Below are 26,530 nucleotides of genomic sequence, written 5' to 3' on the forward strand. Positions count from 1 at the left end.
GTTATGCCCCCTTGTTCTGGACTCCCCCCACCAGAGGAAATAGCTTATCTCTCTATCTACCCTAGCAACTCCTTTTAATCATCTTCAACCTCTCAATTAGATCACTCCTTAATCTTCTATATTCAAGGAATACAAGCCTAGTGATGTAATAAAACTCACTACACACTTGGTTTGAGTATAAAGCAAGGCTTTAATCAACTTGTTTCAGAATATGGAAGTCTAGTTGTATTTCACTAGCTCCTTGTCTTACAAAATGTCCCAGGCAAGCTGGGGCCGACGCCCGAGCATTTATACTCCTTGGATGGCGCCACCAGCTGGCCGTCCAGCGTTATTTCATAAGTAGTTTCTTGATAAGATTTATAACACAACGGCCTAGAAATTCAGTGGGCTGCGCCACCAGTTAGCGCCCAAAGAGGGCACTCAGTGGCTTTAGCGCCACTGGCCACGCCTCCCGCGATATTTAGCGGGGCGCTAATGGCGGCGTTAGCTTGTAGCGCTGCGCCGCCACCGATGATGTCATTGGTGTGCGCAGCGCCCCGCTACCGCCCCGATCGCGATATTTGGTCGCGCCCGCCTCTAACGCCAGTCGCAAATCGCGACCGGTTCACAGGGCCTACCTGTGGCGGTAGTGGCGCAAATTAAGGTGGAGGTGCAGGGCGGCCATTTTTTCCGGTGGCCGCCTGCCAGCACCTCCTCGCGCCGCCCTCCCCGGCCTCCTGATCCACCCCCCCCCCCCGGGCAGTGCCGGCTGTGTCCCAAAAGCCCGGCACTTCTCCTCTGTGTCGGGCTCTTTTGCTGGCACTCGCGATCAGTGATCACGCTGGTGCAGGCCCCTCCCCCTTAAGGGGAGGAAGGCCTGCAGTACAGCAGCGCGCCGTGCCACAGCATGTGGCGCTGTGGCACGTAGCGCGGCGATATTCCGTTTGAGCGCCCCAAGCGGGACGCGGGGAGCCTCGAGCAGCGCCCCGAGTCCCTCTTGGGGCGCTCCAACTGAATATCGGGAGGGCGCAAGCGGCTCTGGCCGGAGCGCAAATTCCGGCGCCCAGGCGAGCTTGGCGCCCCAAACGCGGCGCCACCGAATTTCTAGGCCCTAGTCTATGCAACCTGTCCTGATAAGATAACCCTTTCAATCCTTCTGGTGACTCGGAGGTGTGGGGCTCAGAACTGAACTCAGTTACTTTAAATGGGGTCTAACCAGAGCTTTATACAACTATAACATAACTTCCACCCCTTTGTATTCCAAACCCCTTGAAAGATAAAGGCCAAGATTCCATTAGCCTTTGTAATTATTTCTGTACCTGTCCTCTAGATGCGGAGATGTTTTAATAATGAGAGATGGGGTACTGGGTTGGTCATTGTTACAGAATGTAGGAAGGGCTTCCTGACACCACTCCTGAACGGCCTGGCTCGTAATTTTAAGGTTATGCCCCCCTTCACCCATCAGAACTGGAAGATGTTGGCGATGTTAAGCAATTGCAGAGGCAGGGCAAAGTGGGCAGGGAAAGATCAAAAAGGGAAAGGCCCACGATTACACGACTAAAGTGATGATGGCGCAAGGCTAAATTGTTTCAGTTTTGATGTTTGGGGAAAAGAAAGAGTGTGTGAAACTCCAACCTCTCAAAATTCAATAATGTGGTACTTCAAACATTGGAAAAAGTCCAATCAGCTTGCAGCTGCATCAAACCATAGCGAGGGTCTAACATGCAGAGCGCCGAACCTACACAGCTGGAGAATTTTAAAGTAGCCATGCCTCTTGGCTTTTGATTGCTAATTAACGTACAACCAAGGCAGGCTAAAAATAGGAACTCTTTTTTAAACTGCAGATATAAAGAGTCATCGGAAGTTTATGACCATCATAAAATTTGCTCAATCGAGATTTTAAATATTTACTGATTTCCAGCAATGCCTTTTTGGTAAGAAGCCATTTGAATAACATTCGGGTTCAGTCATTGAACTAGTAAACAATCTCTGCACAGCGCAGCTGGATTGTACACAGAGTGTCACCACCACATACATCCCTTCAATTCTGGGCAGAACTTTTGGGAGAGGGTGCGGAGGAGATTTACTAGAATGGTTCCGGGGATGAGGGACTTCAGTTACGGGGAGAGACTGGAGAAGCTGGGGTTGTTCTCCTGGGAGCAGAGAAGGCCAAGAGGAGATTCGATGGAGGTGGTTTGGACAGAGTATATAAAGAGAAACTGTTTCCAATGGCTGATGGGTCGATAACCAGAGGGCACAGATTTAAGGTGATTGGCAAAAGAACCAGAGGCGACATGAGGGAAAACTTTTTACGCAGCGAGTGGTTCTGGTTTGGAACGCGCTGCCTGATAGGGCGGTGGATACAGATTCAATAGTTGCCTTCAAAAGGGAATTAGACAAACTGAAGGGGAGAAATTTGCCGGGATATGGGGAAAGAGCGGGGGAGTGGGACTAACTGGATTGCTCTTCGAAAGAGCCGGTGCAGACTCGATGGGCCGAATGGCCTCCTTCTGTGCTGGGCTATTCTATGACAGCTTCAACAGTAGAACAGAACCAAAAGATAACTAAAGTATTTATAGCCTTTACCTAAGAAAATAAGTGCAGTCTGAAGGATTTCAATTTTTAAACTCAACTTTTAAAATAGGTCAACTCGAATTCTCTGCAGCGGATTCTAAAAACAATAACGTTCTGCTGCATAAATGATCACTATATCACCAGCAAGAAACTGTTTCCACTGGCAGAAGGGTCGGTAACCAGAGGACACAGATTTAAGGTGATTGGCAAAAGAACCAGGAGGGGGAGACGAAGAAACATTTTTTTTACGCAGCGAGTTGTTGTGATCGGGAATGCGCTGTCTGAAAGGGCGGTGGAAGCAGATTCAATAGTAACTTTCAAAAGGGAATTGGATAAATACTTGACGAGGATTAATTTGCAGGGCTGTGGGGGAAAGAGCAGAGGGGAGTGGGACTAATTGGAGAGTTCTTTCAAAGAGCCGGCACAGGCACGATGGGCCGAATGGCCTCCTTCTGTGCTGTACCCTACATACAGCCCTGCAAAAATACAATGGAGTAAGTTCCCTCTTCTCCGCCCGAGTGTTAACCTGGCGCAGTGGGTCACCTGCCACCACTCGGATTTTATTTCATTGAGACCCCGTTTGCGAGCTCCCTGCGCTAGCGGGTTTGCAATTGACCCTGAGGCTGCGCGTTTCCATCCGGCAGATTTACAATCAGCTTCGGGAGCCTATCGCCACGAAACAGAGCGAGCACAACTACCCTCATCCACTAATTGTATTCACGGTACGGCATAGCAGGAGGAAGAGAAAGCAAGACTGCCGAAACAGGGTTTATCCTTACACCGAGGTAAGGACTACGGCAGATTGCCAGAATAATGCGGGGGATTGACCTGAAAGAAAGACTATGGCGAAACCACGAACATGCAGCAAACCTAGTTTCATTTCTCAATTACAAAGCCCTCCTTTCTGCGAAGGCCTAGAGCTATATGTGGGTTTCAGAGTCCGTACGATTATATTGATCGAACCAACCCATTATATGGGATAGAATACACAGCACAGAAACAGGCCAGTCGGCCCAACCTCAGCAGCACCTCCCAAACCCGCGACCTCTACCACCTAGAAGGATAAGGGCAGCAGGTGCATGGGAACACCACCACCTCCAAGTTCCCATCCAAGTCACACACCATCCTGACTTAGAAATATATCGGCCGTTCCTTCATCGTCGCTGGGTCAAAATCCTGGAACTCCCTCCCTAACAGCACTGTGGGAGTACCTTCACCCCACGGACTGCAGCGGTTCAAGGCGGCGGCTCACCACCACCTTCTCAAGGGCAGTTAGGAATGGGCAATAAATGCCGGCCTTGCCAGCGATGCCCACATCCTCACGACCAAATTTTTAAAAACTGGTCTGTGCCGGTGTTTATGCTCCACACGAGCCTCCTCCCACCCCTCTTCATCTCACCCCATCAGCATATCCTTCTATTCCTTTTCTCCCTCATGTGTTTATCCAGCTTCCCCTTAAACACATCGAGACTATTCGCCTCAACCACTCCCTGCGGTAGCGAGTTCCACATTCTCACCGCTCTGAGAAAAGAAGTTTCTCCTGAATTTTTTTTTGGTAATACCATTCAGCACCTCCTCTAAGCAGTAATATATAGTATTTATATGCAATGCGTGTATGGAAAGTTTTAATTTGCCTCATCCTCCATCACTACTGGCAGTGCTGGCGGCTACACGTGCAGGGTGGGACAGATTGAAAGAATAGAGCTGGTTGGTGGAAATCTGCATCACAATCTTCCAAAAGCTGAAGATAAGCATGCAGGTGCAGCAGGCGGTTAAGAAGGCAAATGGTATGTTGGCCTTCGTAGCAAGAGGGTTCGAGTACAGGAACAAGGATGTCTTGCTGCAGTTGTACAGGGCCTTGGTGAGACCACATCTTGAGTATTGTGTGCAGTTTTGGTCGCCTTATCTGAGGAAGGACGTTCTTGCCATGGAGGGAGTTCAGCGAAGATTCACCAGGCTGATACCTGGGATGGCAGGAATGACGTATGCGGAGAGATTGGGTCGATTGGGCTTATACTCACTGGAGTTTAGAAGAATGAGAGGGGATCTCATTGAAACGTATAAAATTCTAACAGGACTAGACAGACTAGATGCAGGGAGGATGTTCCCGATGGTGGGGGAGTCCAGAACCAGGGGTCACAGTCTAAGGATAAGGGGTAAGCCATTTAGGACTGAGATGAGGAGGAATTTCTTCATCCAGAGAGTGGTGAACCTGTGGAATTCTCTGCCACAGAAGGCAGTTGAGGCCAATTCATTAAATATATTCAAGAAGGAGTTGGATATATTTCTTAAGGCTAAAGGGATCAAGGGGTATGGGGAGAAAGCAGGGACAGGGTACTGAATTTGGATGATCAGCCATGATCTCATTAAATGGCGGAGCAGGCTCGAGGGGCAGAATGGCCTGCTCCTGCTCCTATCTTAGATAGACTTAAAGACTTGCATTTCTATAGCGCCTTTCACAACCTCAGGACATCTGAAAGCGCTTTACAGCCAATAAAGTATTTTTTTTTAATTTTTTTATAAAGTGTAGTCACTGTTGTAATGTAGGAAACATGGCTGCCAATTTGCACACAGCAAGATCCCACAAACAGCAATGCGATAATGACCAGATAATCTGTTCTTATGTTGATTGAGGGATAAATATTGGCCAGGACACCGGGGATAACTCCCCTGCTCTTCTTCGAAATAGTGCCATGGGGTCTTTTACGTCCACCTGAGAGAGCAGATGGGGCCTCGGTTTAACGTCTCATTTGAAAGACGGCACCCCCAACAGTGCAGCACTCCCTCAGCACTGCACTGGGAGTGTCAGCCTGGAGTTATGTGCTCAAGTCTCTGGAGCAGAACTTAAACCCACAACCTTCTGACTCAGAGGCGAGAGCGCTGCCCACTGAGCCGCTGCTTTGACGCATGACATTTGAATTAGCAACAAGGAAACAACCTAAATTAAGGCTAGATTTATGCTGATGTTAATTCTAATTTGGTTCTTTTTAAGTGACAGAAGGAAAGCAAAATTTTGGGAAGTATTTAGCTGCAGTTTGCGACTGAATCAAGTTCAATTCGATAAAGTACAGCGCATCTCAGGTCGAACGCTCTGTTGAGCCTTACAGGTGCACCGTATTGTGTGAGGTTAGAATACAAAATCTGTGCCACGTTACCTCAGGGTTTATGTTGTCTATTAAGACAGGTTGAGGAGTGCAGCTGAAGGCCAAAGGACCAACATTTCACATATTTAACTGTCGGTTGCTGGGGGGGGGGGCATTTGTATTAGTTTCAAATGGGAATCCTTACAGCATAGAAGTTTACGGCACATCGTGTCTGTGCTGGCCGAAAATGAGCTCTCCAGCTTAATCCCACTTTCCAGCTCAATCCCACTTTCCAGCTCTTGGTCCGTAGCCCTGTAGGTTACGGCACTTCAAGGGCATATCCAAGTACTTTTTAAATGCAATGAGGGTTTCTGCCTCTCCCACCCTTTCAGGCAGTGAGTTCCAGACCCCCACCACCCTCTGGGTGAAAAAAGTTCTCCTCAACTCCCCTCTAATCCTTCGACCAATTACTTTAAATCTGTGCCCCCTGGTTATTGACCTCTCTGCTAAGGGAAATAGGTCCTTCCTATCCACTCTATCCAGGCCCCTCATAATTTTATACACCTCAATTAAATCTCCCCTCAGCCTCCTCTGTTCCAAAGAAAACAACTCCAGCCGATCCAATCTTTCCTTATAGCTAAAATTCTCCAGTTCTGGCAACATCTTCTTAAATCTCCTCTGTACTCTTCCTGTACCCAACATGTGTTCCAATACCAACAGAAAACGCTGGAAATACTCAGCAGGCCAGGCAGCATCCGTGGAGAGAGAAACAGAGTTAACGTTTCAGGTCTGGGACCCTTCATCAGAACTGGAAAAAGCTGGAGATGTAACAGATATTAAGCAGGAGCAGAGACAGGGGGGGGGGGGGGGGGGTTAGGAGGGGAGGAAGGAATAGAAAGAACATCCTGTACTTTTGTAAGAGGCAGGAAAGATAAAATGTTGGAAATGGGAATGGCAAAAATCATACTGCATGAAAAATGGGGGCAGGGATAATTATCTGAAATTGTTGAACTCAATGTTGAGTGCGGCAGGCTGCAAAGTGCCCAATCGAAAGATGAGGTGCTGTTCCTCGAGCTTACGTTGAGCTTCATTGGAACAATGAAATAGCCCGAGGACAGAGAGATCAGAGCGGGAGTGAAGCGGTGAATTAAAGTGACAGGCGACCGGAAGCTCAGGGTCACCCTTACGGACTGAACGGAGGTGTTCCGCAAAGCGGGCGCCCAATCTGCGTTTGGTCTCCCCAATGTAGAGGAGACCGCATCGTGAGCAGCGAATAATCCTGGCTCAACAAGTGGTGGCAACTGAACGTCTACATAGATGGAAGAGAGTCTTAAGCAACAAAGTCTTCTATTGGCATTCAAAACTTCCCCATTTCAGACTTACTCCCCCTTTCTCTTCCCAGGAGGCAGTTTATTTTGGGGACAATTGCCACAAGTGGTAAAGTCACTACTTGACATCCAGTCTCAGCTGTGGCTCAGTGGGTAGCACACTCGCCTCTCAGTCAGAAGGTTGTGGGTTCAAGTCCACTCGAGAGACTCTCGAGCACACAAGGCTAGGCTGACACTCCCTGCACAGGGCTGAGGGAGTGCTGCACTGTCGGAGGTGCCATCTTTCAGATGAGACATTAAACTGAGGCCCCGTCTGCTCTCTCAGGTGGACGTAAAAGGTCCCGTGGCACTATTTCGAAGAGGAGCAGGGGCGTTCTCCCCGGTGTCATGGGGCCAATATTTCCTACATTACAACAGTGACTACACTTCAAAAAAAATACTTTATTGGCTGTAAAGCGCTTTGGGATGTCCTGAGGTTGTGAAAGGCACTATAGAAATGCAAGTTTTCTTCTTCATTCTTCAACAACATACATTTACATACCATTCCTCGTGTAGAAACTTGTTTAAAAGAGTGCGTACAAGAAGGAGACACCAAACACGAGGTGGAGGGGAGAAGGGAGAAGAGAAAGATGGAAGAGGAGCAGACACGAAACAGTTAAAGAGATTTTTTTTTCCAAAAGAGGAGGCTTTTGAAGAGGTAACAAGGCACAGTGGTTTGGGAAGAGAATGTTCCAGGTGGCAGGGGTACAGTAGCTCAAGGATCAACCTCAAGGGGAGGGGTGGAGAACAAGCGGTAATCAGGAGAACAGAGATCGTGGAGCCGAGATATTTAAGCTGGAGAAAATTTCCACGTAGGATGGGGCGGTTTGAAAAAGCGAGACAAATGTGTTTTTGAAAATGGGATTAAGATCTTTAAAAGGAAAAACATCTGAATCACTGGGACACAGAAAGCCAATTGCCCTGGGCAAGAATAGGGTGGTGGGAGGGGGGAGAGAAGATAAGTGATGAGTGTGCAGAACTTGGTGTGGGAGGGGATGAGAGCCACAACATTTTGGATAAGAACATAAAAAATAGGCGCAGGAGTTGGCCATTCGGCCCCTCGAGCCTGCTCCGCCATTCAATAAGATCATGGTTGATCTTCGGCCTCAACTCCACTTTCCCACCCGATCGCCATATCACTTGATTCCCCTAGAGTCCAAAAATCTATCGATCTCAGCCTTAACAATTCAGCATCCACAGAGAATTCCAAAGATTCACAACCCTCTGAGTGAAGAAATTTCTCCTCATCTCAGTCCAAGATGGCCGACCCCTTATCCTGAGACTGTGCCCCCTGGTTCTAGACTCCCCAGCCAGGGGGAAAACAGCCTCTCAGCATCTACCCTGTCAAGTCCTCTATAAGAATTTTATACATTTCAATGAGATCACCTCTCACTCTTCCAAACTCCAATACAAAGAGGCTAGCATTAATAAGCTGATCCTCATGGTGATGGAGGTGTAGGTGAGAGTTTGAGCAGTGGAGCGATATTGTCTGCTATATTCTGGAGCTAGAAGGTGACGGTCTATTTTAATGTGGTGGGGGGGGGGGGGGGGGAAAAAGAGGTACAAAGCTCAGCTGAAGGTCATAAATAATCGATACTACGAACGATAAATATAAGAGTCACTAAATATTCCAATAAGGAACTCAGGAGAAACTTCTTTACCCAGAGAGTGGCGAGAATGTGGAACTCGCTACCACGGGGAGTGGCTGAGGCGAATAGTATAGATGGATTTAATGTTAGATAAATGGAATAGAAGGATAGGGAGAGATGAAGAGGGGTGGGAGGAGGCTCGTGTGGAGCATAAACAGTTAGAACATGGAACCATACAGCACAGGAGGCGGCCATTCGGCCCGTCGTGCCTGTACTGGCTCTTTGAAAGAGCAGTTGTGCTCAGTCCCACAGTGCCCGCTCTTCTGTCCCCAGTTGGGCCGAATGGCCTGTTTCTGAGCTGTGAATTTCTGATGTAATTCTATGTAGAGGCATGTAGGTAGTTGGCAAGGCTCAAGCAGGGTGGTTTCCATTTGCACACATCACAGGAAACTCGTCCTCACCTAATGTCTGCGTCAATAGGTTTTCAGACAGGAACACTGGTTGATGTCTCCCAACCCAGCCACACAAGGTGGGATGCGGAGGCCACCTGTGGTGTCCATAATCTGCTCTGATAAAGGTCAGCCAACACTGTGCAGACCAGGTCAAGACTGGGACTTCCCCTGGTTTGTACAGACCAATAACCACCTGAACTATTAGACAAACACCTTGTATTTATACAGTAAAAGGTCCCACGGTGCTTCACAGGAGCGATTATCAGACAAACTTTGACACCGAGCCACAGGAGATATTAGGACAGGCGACCAAAAGCTTGGTCAAAGAGGGAGGTTTTAAGGAGCGTCTTAAAGGAGGAGAGAGGGGCGGAGAGGTTTAGGGAGGGAATTCCAGAGCTTGGGGCCCAGGCAGCTGAAGGCACGGCCGCCAATGGTGGAGCGATTAAAATCGGGGGATGCACAAGAGGCCAGAATTGGAGGAGCGCAGAGGTCTCGTAGGGCCGGAAGAGGTTACAGAGATAGGGAGGTCGTGGAGGGAATTTGAAAAGCAGGATGAGAATTGGAAGGCGTTCTAGGGAAGAAAGGGATGGGGAGAGCCCCACCCCAGGTGGCCTCTTGTAACGGATGAGAATACAGGAGGTGCCCGTTATAGCTGCAAAAACTTGGTGTTCTGATAGTTGCAGAGCATCTCCAGGTGCCTGGGGAGCCTGATATAGACCGACAAGTCAAAAGGTGATGTCACAACACAAGGAGGCATGGCAGGGGGAAGTTAGTGTAAGTATTTAGTTTATTGGTTAGTGTTTTCAGTGGCTAGAGTCGATTTTTTAAATAGTGCTTTGAGTTAAGAACCATTGAGTTTTTTAAATAAAAAGTTTGATTTTTCTTTTATAAATGGTCGGTGTTTAGTGTTTGCTAACCAGTTAAATAGGCTAAAAGCTAAACAAAGAGCTTGTAATAACTGTTCGCTGACAGGGCAGGACAGCTGGAGCCCGTCCCCTGCACATCCTGTGCGATGTGGGAACTCCAGCACTGTGTGTGTCCTGGAAAACCAGATATGGAAGATGCGTGCCGCCAACTGTTCGAGCTCAAGGGGCGGCTGGAGTCACTACAGTGCTTACGGGAAGCTGAGCGTTTTGTGGAGAGCACATTTCAAAAGAGATAATCTCCCCCCTGCAGCTACAGAGAGTCCACGGGAGAAGAGGGAGTGGGTGACCCGACCAGCCAGCCCAGCAGCAACAGGCAGGCAAGTGCAGGAATCCCCATGGAGTGTGGCACTCTCAATTCAGTGTTGAAGACGGGAGCGAGGGTGACAGAAATCATAGAAATTACCGCGATTCTGTGACGACACCTCGGGGGAGTGCAGTCAGGAGCCAATCCACGGCACCCGAGAGGGGCTCGGCTACACAAGGGGGCCGCGAGAAAGTGTAGAAATGTAGTTGTTATAGGGGATTCGATAGTCAGGGCGTTAGGAAAGGTGTTGCTACAAGCAGAGACGCGAGTCTCGAATGGTGTGTTCCCTGGTGCCAGGGTGAAGGACATCACTGAACGGGTGCAGGACATTCTGGGAAGGGGAACAGCCAAAAGTCGTGGTCCATGTTGGAACCAATGACATAGGTAGGAAAATGGTTGAGGTCCTCCTCCTTCTTCTTAGGCAGTCCCTCGGAACCGAGGATGACTTGCTTCCACATTAAAATGAGTTCTCGGGTGACTGATGAGTCCAATGCGGGACCTACAGTCTCTGTCACAGGTGGGGGTTGTCCATGAGGGTCCCGACGTTCCAGGTCCCGAACTTAATTTTAAAGGGTGGAAGGTGCCTGTGCGTGAATTCTTTTAACGTGGGGTGGCCGTTGCACACCAGCTACCACACGGGCTTGACAGAGCAAGGTCTTGGTCCAATGGCAAGGGGATCCAAGACGATTGGAGACCAGTCTCTGCTACAACGGCCTACAGGCAAGCGTTTCAGGAGCTAGGAAATCATTATTTTTTAAAATTGAAACAGGACCTCAAAAGGTGATAATCTCTTGATTACTCCAGGTGCCACGTGCTAGTGAGTACAGAATCAGGAAGATAGTGGAGGTGAATGCGTGGCTGGAGCACTGGTGCAGGAGGGAGGGCTTCAGATTGCTGGCGCTTTGGGACCAGTTCCGGGAGCAGGCGGGACCGGCACAAGCCACACCTGAACAGGGCTGGGACCAATGTCCTCGTGGGGAGGTTAACGAGTGCTGTGGGGGGGGGTTAAACTAATTTGGCATGGGGAGGAGCACCAGGATGTAGCAGCAGAGAGGAGCACAGGAACAGGAGGAGGCCATTCAGCCCCGCGAGCCTGTTCCGCTAGTCAATGAGATCGTGGCTGATCTGCGACCTAACCCCATATCCCTTAATATCTTTGGTTAACAAAAATCTATCAATCTCCAATTTAAAATTAATTGACCCAGCATCAATTGCCGTTGGCGGAAGAGAGTTCCAAACTTCTACCACCCTTTGTGTGTCAAAGTGTTTCCTAATTTCACTCCTGAAAGGTCTGGCTCTAATTTGTAGACTCTGCCCCCTAGTCCTAGACTCTCCAACCAGCGGAAATAGTTTCTCTGACTCTCCCATCTTGGAAACAAATCATCCCTTAACCTTCTAAATTCCAGTGATACAACCCTAGTTTGTGTAATCTTTCCTTGTAATTTAACCCTTGGAGTCCGGGTATCATTCTGGTAAACCTACGCTGTCCTCCCTCCAAGGCCAATATATCCTTCCTAAGGTGTGGTGCCCAGAACTGCTCCCAGTGCTCCAGGTGTGGTCTAACCAGGGCTTTGTACAGCTGCAGCATAACTTCTACCCCCTTGTATTCTAGTCCTCTAGATATAAAGGCCAGCATTCCATTAGCCTTTCTGATTACTTTCTGTACCTGTTCATGACATTTTAATGATCGATGTACCTGGACCCCCCCCCCCCCCCCCGCAATGATCGATGTACCTGGACCCCACCCCCCCCCCCACAGTCTCTTTGGACCTCCGCTGTGTTTAGCTTTTCACCATTTAGAAAGTACCCTGTTCTATCCTTTTTAGGTTCAAAGTGGATGACCCCGCAATTGCTTACACTGAAATCCATTTGCCACAGCTCTGCCCATTCACTTAAGCGATCAATGTCTAGGTGCATAGAAAACTAGGAGGGACAAACAGCCACAGAACAAATGATAGCGCAGAAAGAACAGGAACTAGATGGAGGGGAAAAAAACAAAGCTGGCTAAAGCCTGGCGTTGGAAGGCAGGCGTGTCAATGCGAGGGAGTGCGACAGACAATGTTCCCTTTAAGCAGCGCGGCCGCACAGCGATCCACAGCTCCCGGCTCATCGGTGTTCCAATGGCAAAAAGCGCGCAGGCGCGGTAATTTGAATGGACCGTGCTGCCCCTTAAAGGGGCCCTGCACCCAAAGAATTAGCGGGAACATTAGTTACAAATAAGGTTGAGCTGCAGGCGCAAGTTGTCACATGGGATACGATATAGCGCCTGAGGAAGAGTGTGTTTGAAGACCAGGACCTCAAACCCAGCACTAAGCTCATGGTCTACAGGGCAGCAGTGATACCCGCCCTCCTGTATGCCTCAGAGACATGGACCATGTACAGCAGGCACCTCAAAGCACTGGAGAGGTACCACCAACGCTGCCTCCGCAAGATCCTGCAAATCCATTGGCAGGATAGGCGCACCGACGTCCGTGCTCTTGTTCAGGCCAACATCCCCAGCATTGAAGCTTTCACCACGCTCAATCAGCTCCAATGGACGTGTCACGTCGTCCGCATGCCCGATACGAGATTCCCAAAACAAGCGCTCTACTCGGAGCTCCAGCACGACAAGAGAGCCCCAGGTGGCAGAGGAAACGCTTCCAAGGACACCCTCAAAGCCTCCTTGAAAAAGTGCAACATCCCCACCGACACCTGGGAATCCCTGGCCCAAGACCGCACAAAGTGGAGGAGAAGCATCCGGAAAGGCGCCGAACACCTCGAGTCTCTTCGCCGGGAGCAAGCGGAAGCCAAGCGCAGGCAGCGCAAGTCAACCCAAGCACCCCACCCACCCGCCCCTTCAACCATCGTCTGCCCCACCTGTGACGGAGACTGTAGGTCCCGCATTGGACTCATCAGTCACCTGCGAACTCATTTTTAATGTGGAAGCAAGTCATCCTCGGTTCCGAGGGACTGCCTAAGATGATGATGATAGTGGCTGTAAGGGAGTCCTGGCTTAAACATGGGCAGAAATGAGAACTAAACATTCCTGGCAACAATATATTCAGGAGGGATAGGGAAGGAAAAAAGACAGGAGAGGGTGGGGGGCGTTTAGCAGTATAGATCAAGGATAATTTTCCAGTTCTACAGAGGGTCGATATACTAAATATGTGAAAGCCTTAGAGAGGGTGCAGAAAAGATTTACGAGAATGATTCCAGGGATGAGGGACTTCAGTTACGTGGATAGACTGGAGAAGCTGGGGTTGTTCTCCTTGGAGCAGAGAAGATTGAGAGGAGATTTGATGGAGGTGTTCAAAATCATGAGGGGTCTGGACAGAGTAGATAGAGAGAAACTGTTCCCATTGGCGGAAGGGTCAAGAACCAGAGGACACAGGTTTAAGGTGATTGGCAGAAGAACCAAAGGCGACATGAGAAAAAACTTTTTTACTCAGCGAGTGGTTAGGATCTGGAATGCACTGCCTGAGAGGGTGGTGGAGGCAGATTCAATCACGGCTTTCAAAGGGAATTGGATAAGTACCTGAAGGATAAAAATTTTCAGGGCTACGGGGAAAGGGTGGGGGAGTGGGACTGGCTGAAGTGCTCTTGCAGAGAGCCGGCACGGGCTCGACGGGCCGAATGGCCTCCTTCTGTGCTGTAACCATTCTATGATACTCAAGGGCTCAAAAATTAAATCCATTTGGTTAAGAGTTAAGGAACAGAAAAGGAGCTGTTACATTGCTGGGTGTTTACCATAGACCCCTAAATAGTGAGAAGGAGATAGAGGAGCAATTCTGTAGGCAAATTTCAGAGAAATGTAAAAATAATAGAGCAGTGATGGTAGGGGATGGAAACAGAGTAAAGGGCAAGGAAGGTGAAGAATTCCTAAAATGTGTACAGGAGAACTCTCTTAATCAGTATGTTTCTAGCCCAACGAGGAAGGAAGCAGTGCTGGATCTAGTGCTCGGGAATGAAGTAGGGCAAGTGGAGTGTGTTGCAATGGGCAATAGTGATCATAATATAATTAGGTTTCAAGTAGTTATGGAAAGGGACGAAGAAAAATCAAGTAAAAATCCCCAACTGGAAGAGAGCCAATTTCAATGATTTGAGAAGGGATCGAAGACAGGAGGACTGGAAACAAAGACTAGCCAGGAAAACAGTAAATGAGCAATGACAGGCCTTCAAGGCGGAGATAGTTCGGGTACAAACCAAGCACATTCCCATAAAGAGGAAAGATGGGGCATCAAAGCTAGAACTCCCTGGATGACGAAGGAAATAGAGATTACAATAAAACAGAAAAAGGGTTTACAACAAATGTCAGGTACAGAATACAATCGAAAACCAATCTGAATACAGAGTGTGCCAGGGGAAATTGAAAAATACAAAGAGAATGAGAAAAGATTGTCAAGTAACATAAGGGAACCCCAAAAATTTTTATAATCCTAAATGGTGGGGCCGATTAAGGACAAAAAAATAAATCTTCTTGGAGACAGAGGCTATGACTGGGGTTCTGAAGTAGTACTTTGCATCTGTCTTCATCGAAGAAATGGATGAAGTTAATGTCAGAGTGGAGATGAGGAATGTAGAGATATTGGATAGGATAAATATAGATAGAAAGGAGGTGCTAAACAGGTTGGCATCACTCAAAAGTTAACAAGTCATCTGGTCCGGATGAGATGCGTCCTAGGTGGCTGAGGGAAGTAAAAGGTAGAGATAGCAGAAGCACTGGCCACAATCTCCTTGGATATGGAAGTGGTGCTAGAGGACTGGAGGGCTGCCAATATTACACCCCTATTTGAAAAAGGGGAGGGGAATAAACCTGGTAACTACAGGCCAATCAGTCTAACGTCAGTGGTGGGAAAACTACCAGAGACCATTTTCCAGGACAAAATTAGTTTTCACTTGGAGAAGCATGGGTTAATAAGAGACAGCCAGCACGGATAGAGGTATTCACAATCACGAGGGGTTTTCATAGAGCAAGTAGGAAGAAACTGTTTCCTCTGGCAAGTGGGTGGGTAACCAGAGGTCACAGATTTAAAATAATTGGCAAACGAACTAGAGGGGAAGTGCCTGGTTCCCTCAGCCACTTCGCTCGACCTCTCCACGGACTCTAAGTCGTCAAGACTGCTTGTCCGACATCCAGTTCTGGTTGAGCAGAAATGTTCTCCAATTAAATGTTGGGAAGACCAAAGCCATTGTTTTCGGTCCCTGCCACAAACTCCGTTCCCGAGCCACTGACTCCATCTCTCTCCCTAACATCTGCCTGAGGCTGAACCACACTGGTCGCAACCTTGGTGTCATATTTGACCTTGAAATGAGCTTCTGACCACATATCCGCAGCATAACAAACACTGCCTACTTCATCGCTCGTCTCCGCCCTTGCCTCAGCTCATCTGCTGCTGAAACCCTCATCCATGCCTTTGTTACCTCGAGACTTGACTATTCCAACGCACTCCTGGCCGGCCTCCCACATTCCACCCAACGTAAACTTGAGGTCATCCAAAACTCAGCTGCCCGTGTCCTAACTCGCACCAAGTCCCGTTCGCCCATCACCCCCTGTGCTCGCTGACCTACATGGCTTCCGGTTAAGCAGCGCCTCGATTTCAAAATTCTCATCCTTGTTTTCAAATCCCTCCATGGCCTCGCCCCTCCCTATCTCTGTAACCTCCTTCAGCCCCACAACTCCTCCCTCCCCCCCCCCCCCCCCCCCCCAAGAGATATCTGCGCTCCTCTAATTCTGCCCTCTTAAGCATCCCTGATTATAAATCGCTCAACCATTGGCGGCCGTGCCTTTTGTTGCCTAGGCCCTAAGCTCTGGAATTCCCTCCCTAAACCTCTCCGCCTCACTACCTCTCTCTCCTCCTTTAAGACGTTCCTTAAAACCCACCTCTTTGGCCAAGCTTTTGGTCACCTGCCCTAATTTCTCCTTATGTGGCTCGGTGTCAAATTTTGTCTTATAATACTCCTGTGCAGCACCTTGGGACGTTTTACTGCGTTAAAGGCGCTATATAAATACAAGTTGCTGTTGTTGTTGAGGAGAAATTTCTCCAGGTGTTAAGATCTGGAACGCACGATCTGAAAGGGTGGTGGAAGCAGATTCCATAGGAACTTACAAGAGGCAATGGACATGTACTTGAAGAGGACCAATTTACAGGGTTTATGGGCAATGTTCCCTCAAATAGTTTTTTGGGTGCACGGCCCATTCAAATTTCCCCGCATGTGCGTTTTTTTCCATTGAAAAGCAGGTGAGCCAGCTGCGCGGGACCTCCAGACCAGTGCCCGGCCGCGCAACTTAAAGGGAACATTAGTTATGGGGGAAAAGCTGGGTTGAGGCACTAATCTGAACAACTCCTTGAAAGAGCCGGCACAGGCACGACGGGCCAAATGGCCTCTATGATTGCAGCGGAAAAATCCTTACAGCGCCACTGATGTTCTCCGCTAACCCTGTTCGTACCAAACAAACAATTCTGCACAAATATCACCAAGGTTATGGAACAGGTTTCTAGTCATAACAATGAACCCCAGATACTGAAAAAAGTTACTAAAACAAAAACACGATACTGTGGATGCTGGAATTCTAAAATTAAAACATAAAATGCTGGAAACACTCGGTCACAACAACTTTTATTGATACAGCGCCTTTAATGTAGTAAAATGCTTCACAGGAGCGATTATCAAACAAAATTTGACACCGAGCCACATAAGGAGATGTGACCAAAAGGTGACCAAAAGCTTGGTCAAAGAGGGAGGTTTTAAGCAGCATCTTAAGGAGGAGGTCAGGCAGTAACTGTAGAGAGAGGAACAGAGTTAACGTTTCAGGTCGATTAGCTTTCATCAGAACTGGAAGTTAGAGATTTTTTTTTTAAACAAAGATGTGCGGGTTAGGTTGATTGGCTATGATAAATTGACCCTTAGTGTTAGGGGGATTAAATACGTGGGGTTACAGGGATAGGGTGGGATATGTGTTGGTGTAGGGGTTCCGGGAATCGGGTGGGATATGTGTCGGTGCAGGCTCGATGGGCCGAAATGGCCTCTATCTGCACTGTGGGGTTTCTGTGATTCTGTGAAGTGCAGGGGCTGGGAAAGGGGGGAGGGGAGGAAAGAACAAAAGGGAAGGTCTGTGATAGGCTGGAAGACAGGAGAGATTAAATGACAAAAGGGGTGATGGTACAAGGACAAAAGGGGGTGGCAATGGGACAAGTAAAGACAGAAAAAATGGGTCCAGAGGACTTGCATCGGATTACACAGGATATACGGCACAGAAACAGGCCATTCGGCCCAACCAGTCCATGCCGGTGTTTATGCTCCACTTGAGCCTCCTCCCGTCTTTCCTCATCTAACCCCATCAGTGTAACCCTCGATTCCCTTCTCCCTCATATGCTTGTCCAGCCTCCCCTTAAATGCATCGATACTATTCGCCTCAACCACTCCCTGTGGTAGCGAGTTCCACATTCTCACCACTCTCTGGGTAAAGAAGTTTCTTCTGAATTCCCTATTGGATTTCTTGGTGACTGTCTTATATTGACGGCCTCTAGTTATGCTCTTCCCCACAAGTGGAAACATTCTCTCTCTATCCACTCCATCAAAACCTTTCATAAATTTAAAGACCTCTATTAGGCCACCCCTCCGCCTTCTCTTTTCCAAGAGAAAGGGCGACTCATTAAATCTCAAACTTCTTCCAGTCCTGACGAGAAGTCGTCGCTCCCCACAGATGTTGCCTGACCTGCCGAGTGTTAAGAGAAAGTTACAGTTGCTTTGCTTCATACAAAATCCATCATGAATCATCTCCCAGCCCAAAAATGGGTTGCTCCGCTCGAGGTGGAAAATGACGAGGACCGCTGGACTGTTATTATGTAAAAGGTATCAAGGGCTATTGAGGAAAGGCAGGCAAATGCAGTTGAGGTTCAGATCTCTGGAATATAGGAGTTTAAGGGGCGATTTGATTTGAGGCTTTTAGGATTTTGAAAGGAATCGATAGGGGAGAGAGAGAAAGAAACTTTTTCCGCTGGTGTGGGGGAGTCAGAGTCATAACGGCACAGAAGGAGGCCATTCGGCCCATCGAGTCCGTGCCAGCTCTCTGCAGTGCATTCCAGTCAGTCCCGTTCCCCCGCTCTATCTCCGTAGCCCTGCAAGTTTATTTCCCTCAAGTGCCTATCCAGTCTCCCCTTGAAAATAGAGTGTCTCCGCTTCCACCACTTCCGTCGGCAGCGAGTTCCAGGTCCTCACCACTCGCTGCATAACAAAGTTTTTCCTCACGTCCCCCCTGTATCTCTTCTAGGAGAAGGGAACAGAACCTTAAAATCAGAGCTAGGCTATTCAGGAGAGAAATTAGGAAACACTTCTTCACACAATGGGTGGTAGAAGTGTGGAACCCTCTCCCACAAAGAGCAGTAGATACTGGGGCTCAATTAATAATTTTTTTTAAATTAATTCATGGGATGTGGGCGTCGCTGGCAAGGCCAGCATTCATAGAAACATAGAAGATAGGAGCAGGAGTAGGCCATTCGGCCCCTCGAGCCTGCTCCGCCATTTAATGAGATCATGGCTGATCATCCAAGTTCAGTACCCTGTCCCTGCTTTCTCCACATATCCCTTGATCCCTTTAGCCTTAAGAAATATATCTAACTCCTTCTTGAATATATTTAATGAATTGGCCTCAACTGCCTTCTGTGGTAGAGAATTCCACAGGTTCACCACTCTCTGGGTGAAGAAATTCCTCCTCATCTCTGTCCAAAATGGCTTACCCCTTATCCTTAGACTGTGACCCCTGGTTCATTGCCCATCCCCCAACTGCCCTTGGAGGTTGATACATTTTTTTGCTAGACAAGGTTAAGCAGGCAAGGCGGGTAGATTGAGTTAAGATACAGATTTGCCATGATCTCACTGAATGGAGAGAACAGGCTCGAGGGGCTGAATGGCCTCCTCCTCCTGTTCCTATGAGCCATGGGCTGATAGAATGTGACTGAACAGCTTGGAGGGACTGAAAGGCTTGGAGGCACAGACAGGACAGGGAGGTACACAGCGCATTACCAAGGGTAATGTTGGGGGAATTGAAGCTGGAAGACAATGGAGACTGCATGAACGCGACACTGTCATCGCTAGGTGTTATCACTAGGTACCTTCTGTCCACTGTGCTTGATATCGCTTTCATGTCTCACGGTCAGCTTGACGACAGCCTGCCATTGTTCCTGGGTCTGGGTTTCACGGGCCGTTATCACAAACTTCAACTGTTTCCCGGGGAGGTGAAAGCTTTCTGCCGCGTACACCACACCGTCACGCTGGACCCGGAAATTCGGGTTGCTCGTTTCGTACTGCACCGCCACGCTTCCATAGCAGTCGTTAAAGCCCACTGGAAAAAAAAAAGTGCAACATCTTTTAGTTCCCGTGGTATTCAGACAGGCCTTCAAAACCCGCACAAAAAACATTTGCGGGGGTAGAGGGGAAAGAGCAGCGGGACTATTTGGAGAGCTCATTCACAAAGCTGGCACAGGCACGGCGGGCCGAGTGGCCTCCTGCTGCATTGCTTAACACTACGATACTAATACATGAACATGTGCCCCCCCCCCCCCCCCAACCCAACCAACGTTCCCTTGAACCCGCGCAGCCTGGGACTGGCTTTTCAAATGTGAAATTTCGCGCAAATGCGAGACTTCGTATAGGCCGCGCAGCCCGTTAAAGGGACCACGCTCCCCTAAAAAAAAAGTTAATTAGGGGGAAGCATTTGGTCCCCACTACTTAAAAATGCTCACGTTTAAATCAGACACTCGCTTAAATCGGCCAAAAAAAAACACTAATTAAATCAATTTCAAAGTTGCTGCTTACAGCGAGTCATTCACTCCGTGTACGCTGGGCAACATCACGTGTTACTATCGTCATAGAATCACACAGCACAGGAGGAGGCCATTCGGCCCACCGTGCCTGTGCCAGCTCTTTGAAAGAGCTCTCCAATTAGTCCCACTCCCCCCCCTGCCCTTTCCTCGTATCCCTGCAAATTTCTCCTTTTCAAGTATTTCTCCAATTCCCTTTTGAAAGTTACTGTTGAATCTGCTTCCACCGCCAGTTCAGGCAGCGCGTTCTCATTTTTGATATCAGATTTCCGGTCGTTCCCCCCAATGGCCTGTTTCTGTGCTGTAAATAGTATGCAAGATGTTTTTTGAAAGAGAGGTCTGTATGCGTGGCACCGTGACGGTTCTACGTGCAGAATCGCAAGATAAAAGGTTGTCGAACCGTCAAACTCCGCCCTGCCTCGCTTGTAAAGCTAAACCAACAGTGGGAACTTGACCAATTGTATGATGCTCTTCCACTTCCCAAACACCGATTAAAATGATGATGTTCTCCTTGCTAACTTAACCTTCAATTTAGGGATGAATAATGCAACAAGCTTTCCTACATCAAAAACAAACCAGGGATCCTCAGAGACATCGAGTGCCAACACAATGGGTGGAACGTGCAAGTGTTGACCCTCATGCTACCGCACACGAAGAGATGGTCAAGTGAAATAATCCGCGTCAGGGTTGCTGAAGGTTTTGGCTCCTTGCTCCAGCAATTCTGGCCTCTTGCGCATCAGATTTCCATCGCTCCACCATTGGTGGCCGTGCCTTCAGCTGTCTAGTTACCAAGCTCTGGAATTCCCTCCCTAAACCTCTCCACCTCGCTACCTCTCTTGCTATCTCGCTCTCCTCCTTTAAGATGCTCCTTAAAGTCTCTCCCTCTTTCACCAAGCTTTCGGTCACCTGTCCGGATACCTCCTTATGTGGCTTGGTGTCAAATTTTGCTTGCCTAACTCTCCTGTGAAGCGCCTTGGGGTGTTTTACTACGTTAAAGGCGCTGTATAAATACAAGTTGTTGTTGGGATATGATCCCATCAACATCAGACGTCGCCTTTGATTTTCCTTTTGGGTGCGCGGCCCATTCAAATTCCCACGCAAGCGCGGTTATTCCTATTGTAAAGCCGGTAAGCACCCCGCGCAGGAGCTCCACGACAGCTGCGTGGCCGAGCGGCTTAACGGGAACATTGGTCATCCCACAACTAGCCGTTATTTTACGATAGCAAAATACTGCGGATGCTGGCGATCTGAAATAACAACAGAAAATGCTGGAAAAACTCCGCAGGCCCGGCAACATCCGCGGAGAGAGAAACAGAGTCAACGTATCAGGTCGAAACCCTTCGTCAGAACTGAGAAAAAAGCAGGAAATGGAAAGCAAGTTTAGGGGCTGGGAAAAGGGGGAGGGGATGAAAGAACAAAAGGGATGGTCAGTGGTAGGATAGAAAGCAGGAGAGATTAAGAGACATTGGGAGACAACTAGCCGTTATTTTAGGTCAGTGTCGGTCGCAAGTTTCATCGGGAGCTTTTTACTTTCTTTTACAACTTGACCGCTTCCCTCTTTTCCCCCGTCGTCCCACTGATTCACGGCCACGCAACAATGCCTCGCCCAAATGGCCAAGCTAAATGTGCAAGCCTGGAGCAATCAATCGCCTACTCGAAAACCTTCAACCATGACGACATCAAAGTCAAACCAGAACCAGTCATCAAACAGCAATCCACCTACTCGCCTTTCAAGAGTCGCAAATAGGTGTCAAGTGCAGGAGCCTTGGCCTGATGTTTCTCCACCCCCAACACAGGCAATTCGTGACCAATTGAAGCACGCCCACACATTCCCAGCCAAGATGAGTCCACTTGCTCGGCACAGTGGACTGAACCAGAGATCCTTCTCGTTCATGAAAGACAGACTCGCATTTCTACCGCGCCTTTCACGACCACCAGACGTCTCAAAGCGCTTTACAGCCAATGAAATACTTTTTGAAGTGCAGTCACTGCTGTAATGTGGGAAACACGGCAGCCAATTTGTGCACAGCAAGCTCCCACAAACAGCAATGCGATAATGACCAGATCATCTGTTTTTGTTATGTTGGTTGAGGGATAAATATTGGCCAGGGCATGGTCCATTTTCCACCAAGTTATTGTGGTAATGATCAGATGAAAAGCTCAAAGTTCAATTACAATGTATTGCTTAAGCTTGGCTGTGGAGTTCTCCAGTCACAACAAAACCTGTATTTATATAGCGCTTTTAAGCATCCCAAGGTGCTTCACAGGAGCGATTATCAGACAAAATTTGACACCGAGCCACATAAGGAGATATTAGGACAGGTGACCAATGTTATGTATTGTGTTCTCCTCCCACCTGCGGTGGCGCTGTCACAGATGATAGTTGGGTTTGTTCTCTTTGTTCTGTTCTCTCCGGAACCTTCTTTTTGAATAAAGTAGCCTCATGTTTGAATCTCTGGGTTCTGAGCCCTAATTGTGTCTAGGTAGAAAGGTATAGACACAACAAAGTGGCGACGAGGATCAGATGAATCTGTGTTGTGGGAACTTTCTTGTTTTCGACTACAAAACACTCGGAACAGAGACGGGTGCAGTGAGTAAACAGAAATTAAAATTTGAAACCTGAGATGGCTACTATATTCGGAAACATCGGTGATTTTGATGAAAATGTGGAGCAATGGAGCTCATACACAGAACGATTTGAATACTTCACACAAGCAAATGACATTGGAGGGAACAAAGTAGTACAGGTACCTACATTGTTAAGTGTGATGGGACCAAAGACTTTCAATCTTTTGCGTACTTTAGTGCATCCAGATAAACCAGGGACTAAACAATATAGCGAAATTGTGGAGATACTAAAAGGGCATTTTTCACCCAAACCCCTAGTCATAGCTGAGAGGTTTAGGTTCCACAGGCGTAACCAGGAAGGAGGAGAAACAGTGACCATGTTTGTAGCTGCACTAAAAAGATTATCAGAGCACTGTGAGTTTAATGACGTGCTAAATGATACTATAAGAGACAGACTTGTGTGTGGTCTGCAAAGTGCAGCCACACAGAAGCGCCTTCTTACCGAGGACAACTGTACGCTTGAAAAGGCCATTGAAGTTAGTGTCTCCATGGAGATGGCGGAAAAGGAGGCTCACCAGTTTTGTTCAACAGGGAGAGTTCACAAGGTGTCGTCTGAGCCTAAAGGTGCGCGGAACGGCACATGTTACCGTTGTGGGGAAACGGGCCATCACGCTAATGACTGCTGGTGTACGGAGCTGGAATGCCGAAATTGTGGCAAAAAGGGTCACATTGAACGTGCCTGTAGAGGTAAAAAAACAGAACAGACAGAGCTGGGAAGCATGAAAGCAAAATGCCTGTATTTGGACAAGAGAAGAAAAAGAGTGTTCATTCAGTGCAGTATGATGGAACAAGCAAAACAGAGGGGAGCAACATCTCTGAGGAGGAAGAGGTGCACATACTGATGGTTGCAGGTGGTCCAAATGGCTACTGGGTGTCACCACTGGTGGAGGGACAATCAGTGCGGATGGAGGTGGACACAGGCGCGGCTGTGTCCCTTGTTTCAGACACTGTCTGCAACAAAATGCTAAAGCATCTTACCCTTCAGCCAACAAACATTGTGCTAAAGACGTATACCGGCGAACCTGTGGCCATGAGAGGCGCCATTGAGGCGACCGTTAAATTGAACGGACAGACTGCGAAATTGCCACTATATGTGGTAAAGGGAAATTACCCATCTCTACTGGGACGTGCGTGGCTAGAGAAAATCACGCTGGACTGGCCTGCAGTCCGCATGATGTCAAAGGGGAGTCAGGTCTGACTGCAGTTTTAAACAAACATGCAGAACTCTTCAATGGTGAACTTGGGAACATGAAAAAGATCAGTGCGAGACTGAACATTAAACCTGACAGCAAGCCGAAGTTTCACAAGGCCCGACCTGTACCCTATGCAATTAGGCCAAAAGTTGAGGCTAACTTGGAGGCCTTAGTCGAGAATGGAGTCCTGGAGCCTGTAAGCGTGAGCAACTGGGCCACACCCATTGTTCCTGTCCTGAAAAAGGATGGATCGGTTCGAATCTGCGGGGATTTCAAAGTGACTATTAACCCGGTGCTGTCTGCGGAACAGTACCCTCTTCCCCTCATTGGTGATCTTTTTACGGGCCTGGCTGGAGGGCAAAAGTTCAGCAAAATAGACTTATGCCAGGCTTATCTACAAATGCATGTCGATGACAAATCAAAGGAGTTGCTGACAATTGTGACACACAAGGGGCTATACAGATACTGCCGCCTTCCGTTTGGAATTACGTCAGCCCCTGCTCTATTCCAAAGGGCAATGGATCAGATTTTGAGTGGACTGCCAGGAGTCCAGTGCTACCTGGATGACATCCTTGTCACTGGGACAAATGAGGATCATCTTCTGAACTTGGATGCGACACTACAGCGACTGAAAGAGTACGGACTCAGAGTTCGTAAGGACAAATGTGAATTCTTTCAGTCTTCAGTTGAGTACCTGGGGCATGCGATTGACGCTACTGGCCTGCATAAGGCGCCGTCAAAGGTCAAGGCGATCGTGGAGGCCCCAGCACCCCAGAATGTGAGCCAGTTACGTTCATTCCTGGGGCTACTTAACTACTATGGAAAGTTTATTCCAGACTTAGCAACATTGCTGAAGCCGCTACATCAGTTGCTATGTCAAGGCAAAACATGGAAATGGACTGAACTGTGCAACGAAGCTTTCGTCCAAGCAAAAAAAGCATTGCTGAAGTCGGAGGTCCTGACGCACTTCGACCCAAAGCTACCCGTGCAGCTAGCATGTGATGCATCACCATATGGTGTGGGAGCAGTCATATCCCACACCATGCCTTCTGGTGAAGAGAAACCTATCGCCTTCGCATCATGCACCTTGAACAAGGCCGAGAGTAACTATGCACAGATTGAGCGCGAGGCCTTGGGAATTGTTTTTGGAATTCGAAAATTTCATCAGTACCTGTTTGGGAGAAGGTTCACACTCCTAACGAACCACCGTCCATTGACTTCAATCTTCGAGACTGCTGAGGACGTCGTCTGGAGAAGACACACTGATCAACTGTTGCTAGGAGCAGTGACAGCCACAGAGGCTCCAACGGCTGGTTGGCCTGAACTGTTTCCGGATGATACCGCAAACCAGCATCCTTTGCCACAGTGCTCTTCTCCAACACAGGAAGTCAAAGAGACTGTTCCACCTGTGCAACCTCCTGACTTTCAACTGACACAGGCACCTTCTCTTTCTAGGCCTGTGTCAATGCCTACTGCTGTGGAAGCCAGCGATGACTGCCGGTATCCTGTCAGAGAGCGGCGGCCTCCAAGACGCTTGCATCTGTAGGCTTAGTGACTTACCCACAAGACTGGGGCAGAATATACCCCAGGGTAAAGTCAGGGTTTGAGGCAGTCTACCTCTACCCTTGGTTAGTTGAGTGCATTGAAAGTAACTTACCTGTTGAGGAACAATGTGGACATTTCATATAAGAGGGGAGGAATATGTTATGTATTATGCGTTCTCCTCCCACCTGCGGTGACGCTGTCACAGCAGATGGATGGTTGGGTTTGTTCTCTTGGTTGGGTTTTTGTTCTCTTTGTTCTGTTCTCTCCGGAACCTTCTTTTTGAATGAAGTGTTTGAATCGCTGGGTTCTGAGCCCTAATTGTGTCTAGGTAGAAAGGTACAGACACAACAACCAAAAGCTTGGTCAAGAGGTAGGTTTTAAGGAGCGTCTTAAAGTAGGAGAGCGAGGTAGAGAGGCGGAAAGGTTCAGGGAGGGAATTCCAGAGCTTAGGGCCCGGGCAGCTGAAGGCACGGCCACCAATGGTGGAGCGATGAAAATCAGGGGGATGCGCAAGAGGGCAGAATTAGAACATAAGTGTTGTAAAAGCTACAATTGTTGAAATTAAACTGACTGTCTCAACATCTAGAGGGAGTTGGGAAGAAATGTCAAAATCGTGGAGGGCCTCGTGGTAAAGATTATTTATCTTGATTTCACAGGAAAAAGGAATATGGCACACAATTTAGGTCATGCAATATGTAAAGTTCGCTGGCAGTACAGTGAGGGAATTCTAGAAATAAAGCCCACAGTATGGAATTCAAAATATAATCCAGACTACAATGCATATTTTATCCTGAGGTTTTCTTTAAAATCAAAAATAAATTTTAATTATTCATGAGGGAGAAAAATCTGTTATGCAGCTTGATGAGGGTGTGAATTCTTCACTGCACCCAAAATTTATGGTCAACTGTTAATAAAAAGAATAAATCCTAGTTTAGACATCTTTTTCAGGAAGGACTGAACTTCGCAGTTCTTGTCCTTATTATGTAGGTGAGAGAGAGAGAGACAGAGAGAGAGAGACAACATGTCACAACCTGAGGACTGTTTAAAATTAAGACTGTTTAAAATTAATATTGAACGTACCAAATGAAGT

General features: G+C 48.1%; 1 protein-coding gene across 1 annotated transcript in view; it reads right to left on the reverse strand.

Annotated features, from left to right (window-relative positions):
- Nucleotides 1-26,530, reverse strand: part of cdh2 (cadherin 2, type 1, N-cadherin (neuronal)) — a 238,540-nt gene that overhangs the window by 77,179 nt on the left and 134,831 nt on the right. The window contains exon 2 of the mRNA XM_085992259.1: nucleotides 19,367-19,596. Coding sequence (XP_085848385.1) covers nucleotides 19,367-19,596 — 230 coding nt within the window. The remainder of the gene's footprint in view (nucleotides 1-19,366; nucleotides 19,597-26,530) is intronic.

The sequence above is a fragment of the Somniosus microcephalus genome, chromosome 7, assembly GCF_052327205.1.
Source record: "Somniosus microcephalus isolate GS21.2 chromosome 7, FLI_Smic_1.0, whole genome shotgun sequence".
Classification (NCBI taxonomy): Eukaryota; Metazoa; Chordata; class Chondrichthyes; order Squaliformes; family Somniosidae; genus Somniosus; species Somniosus microcephalus.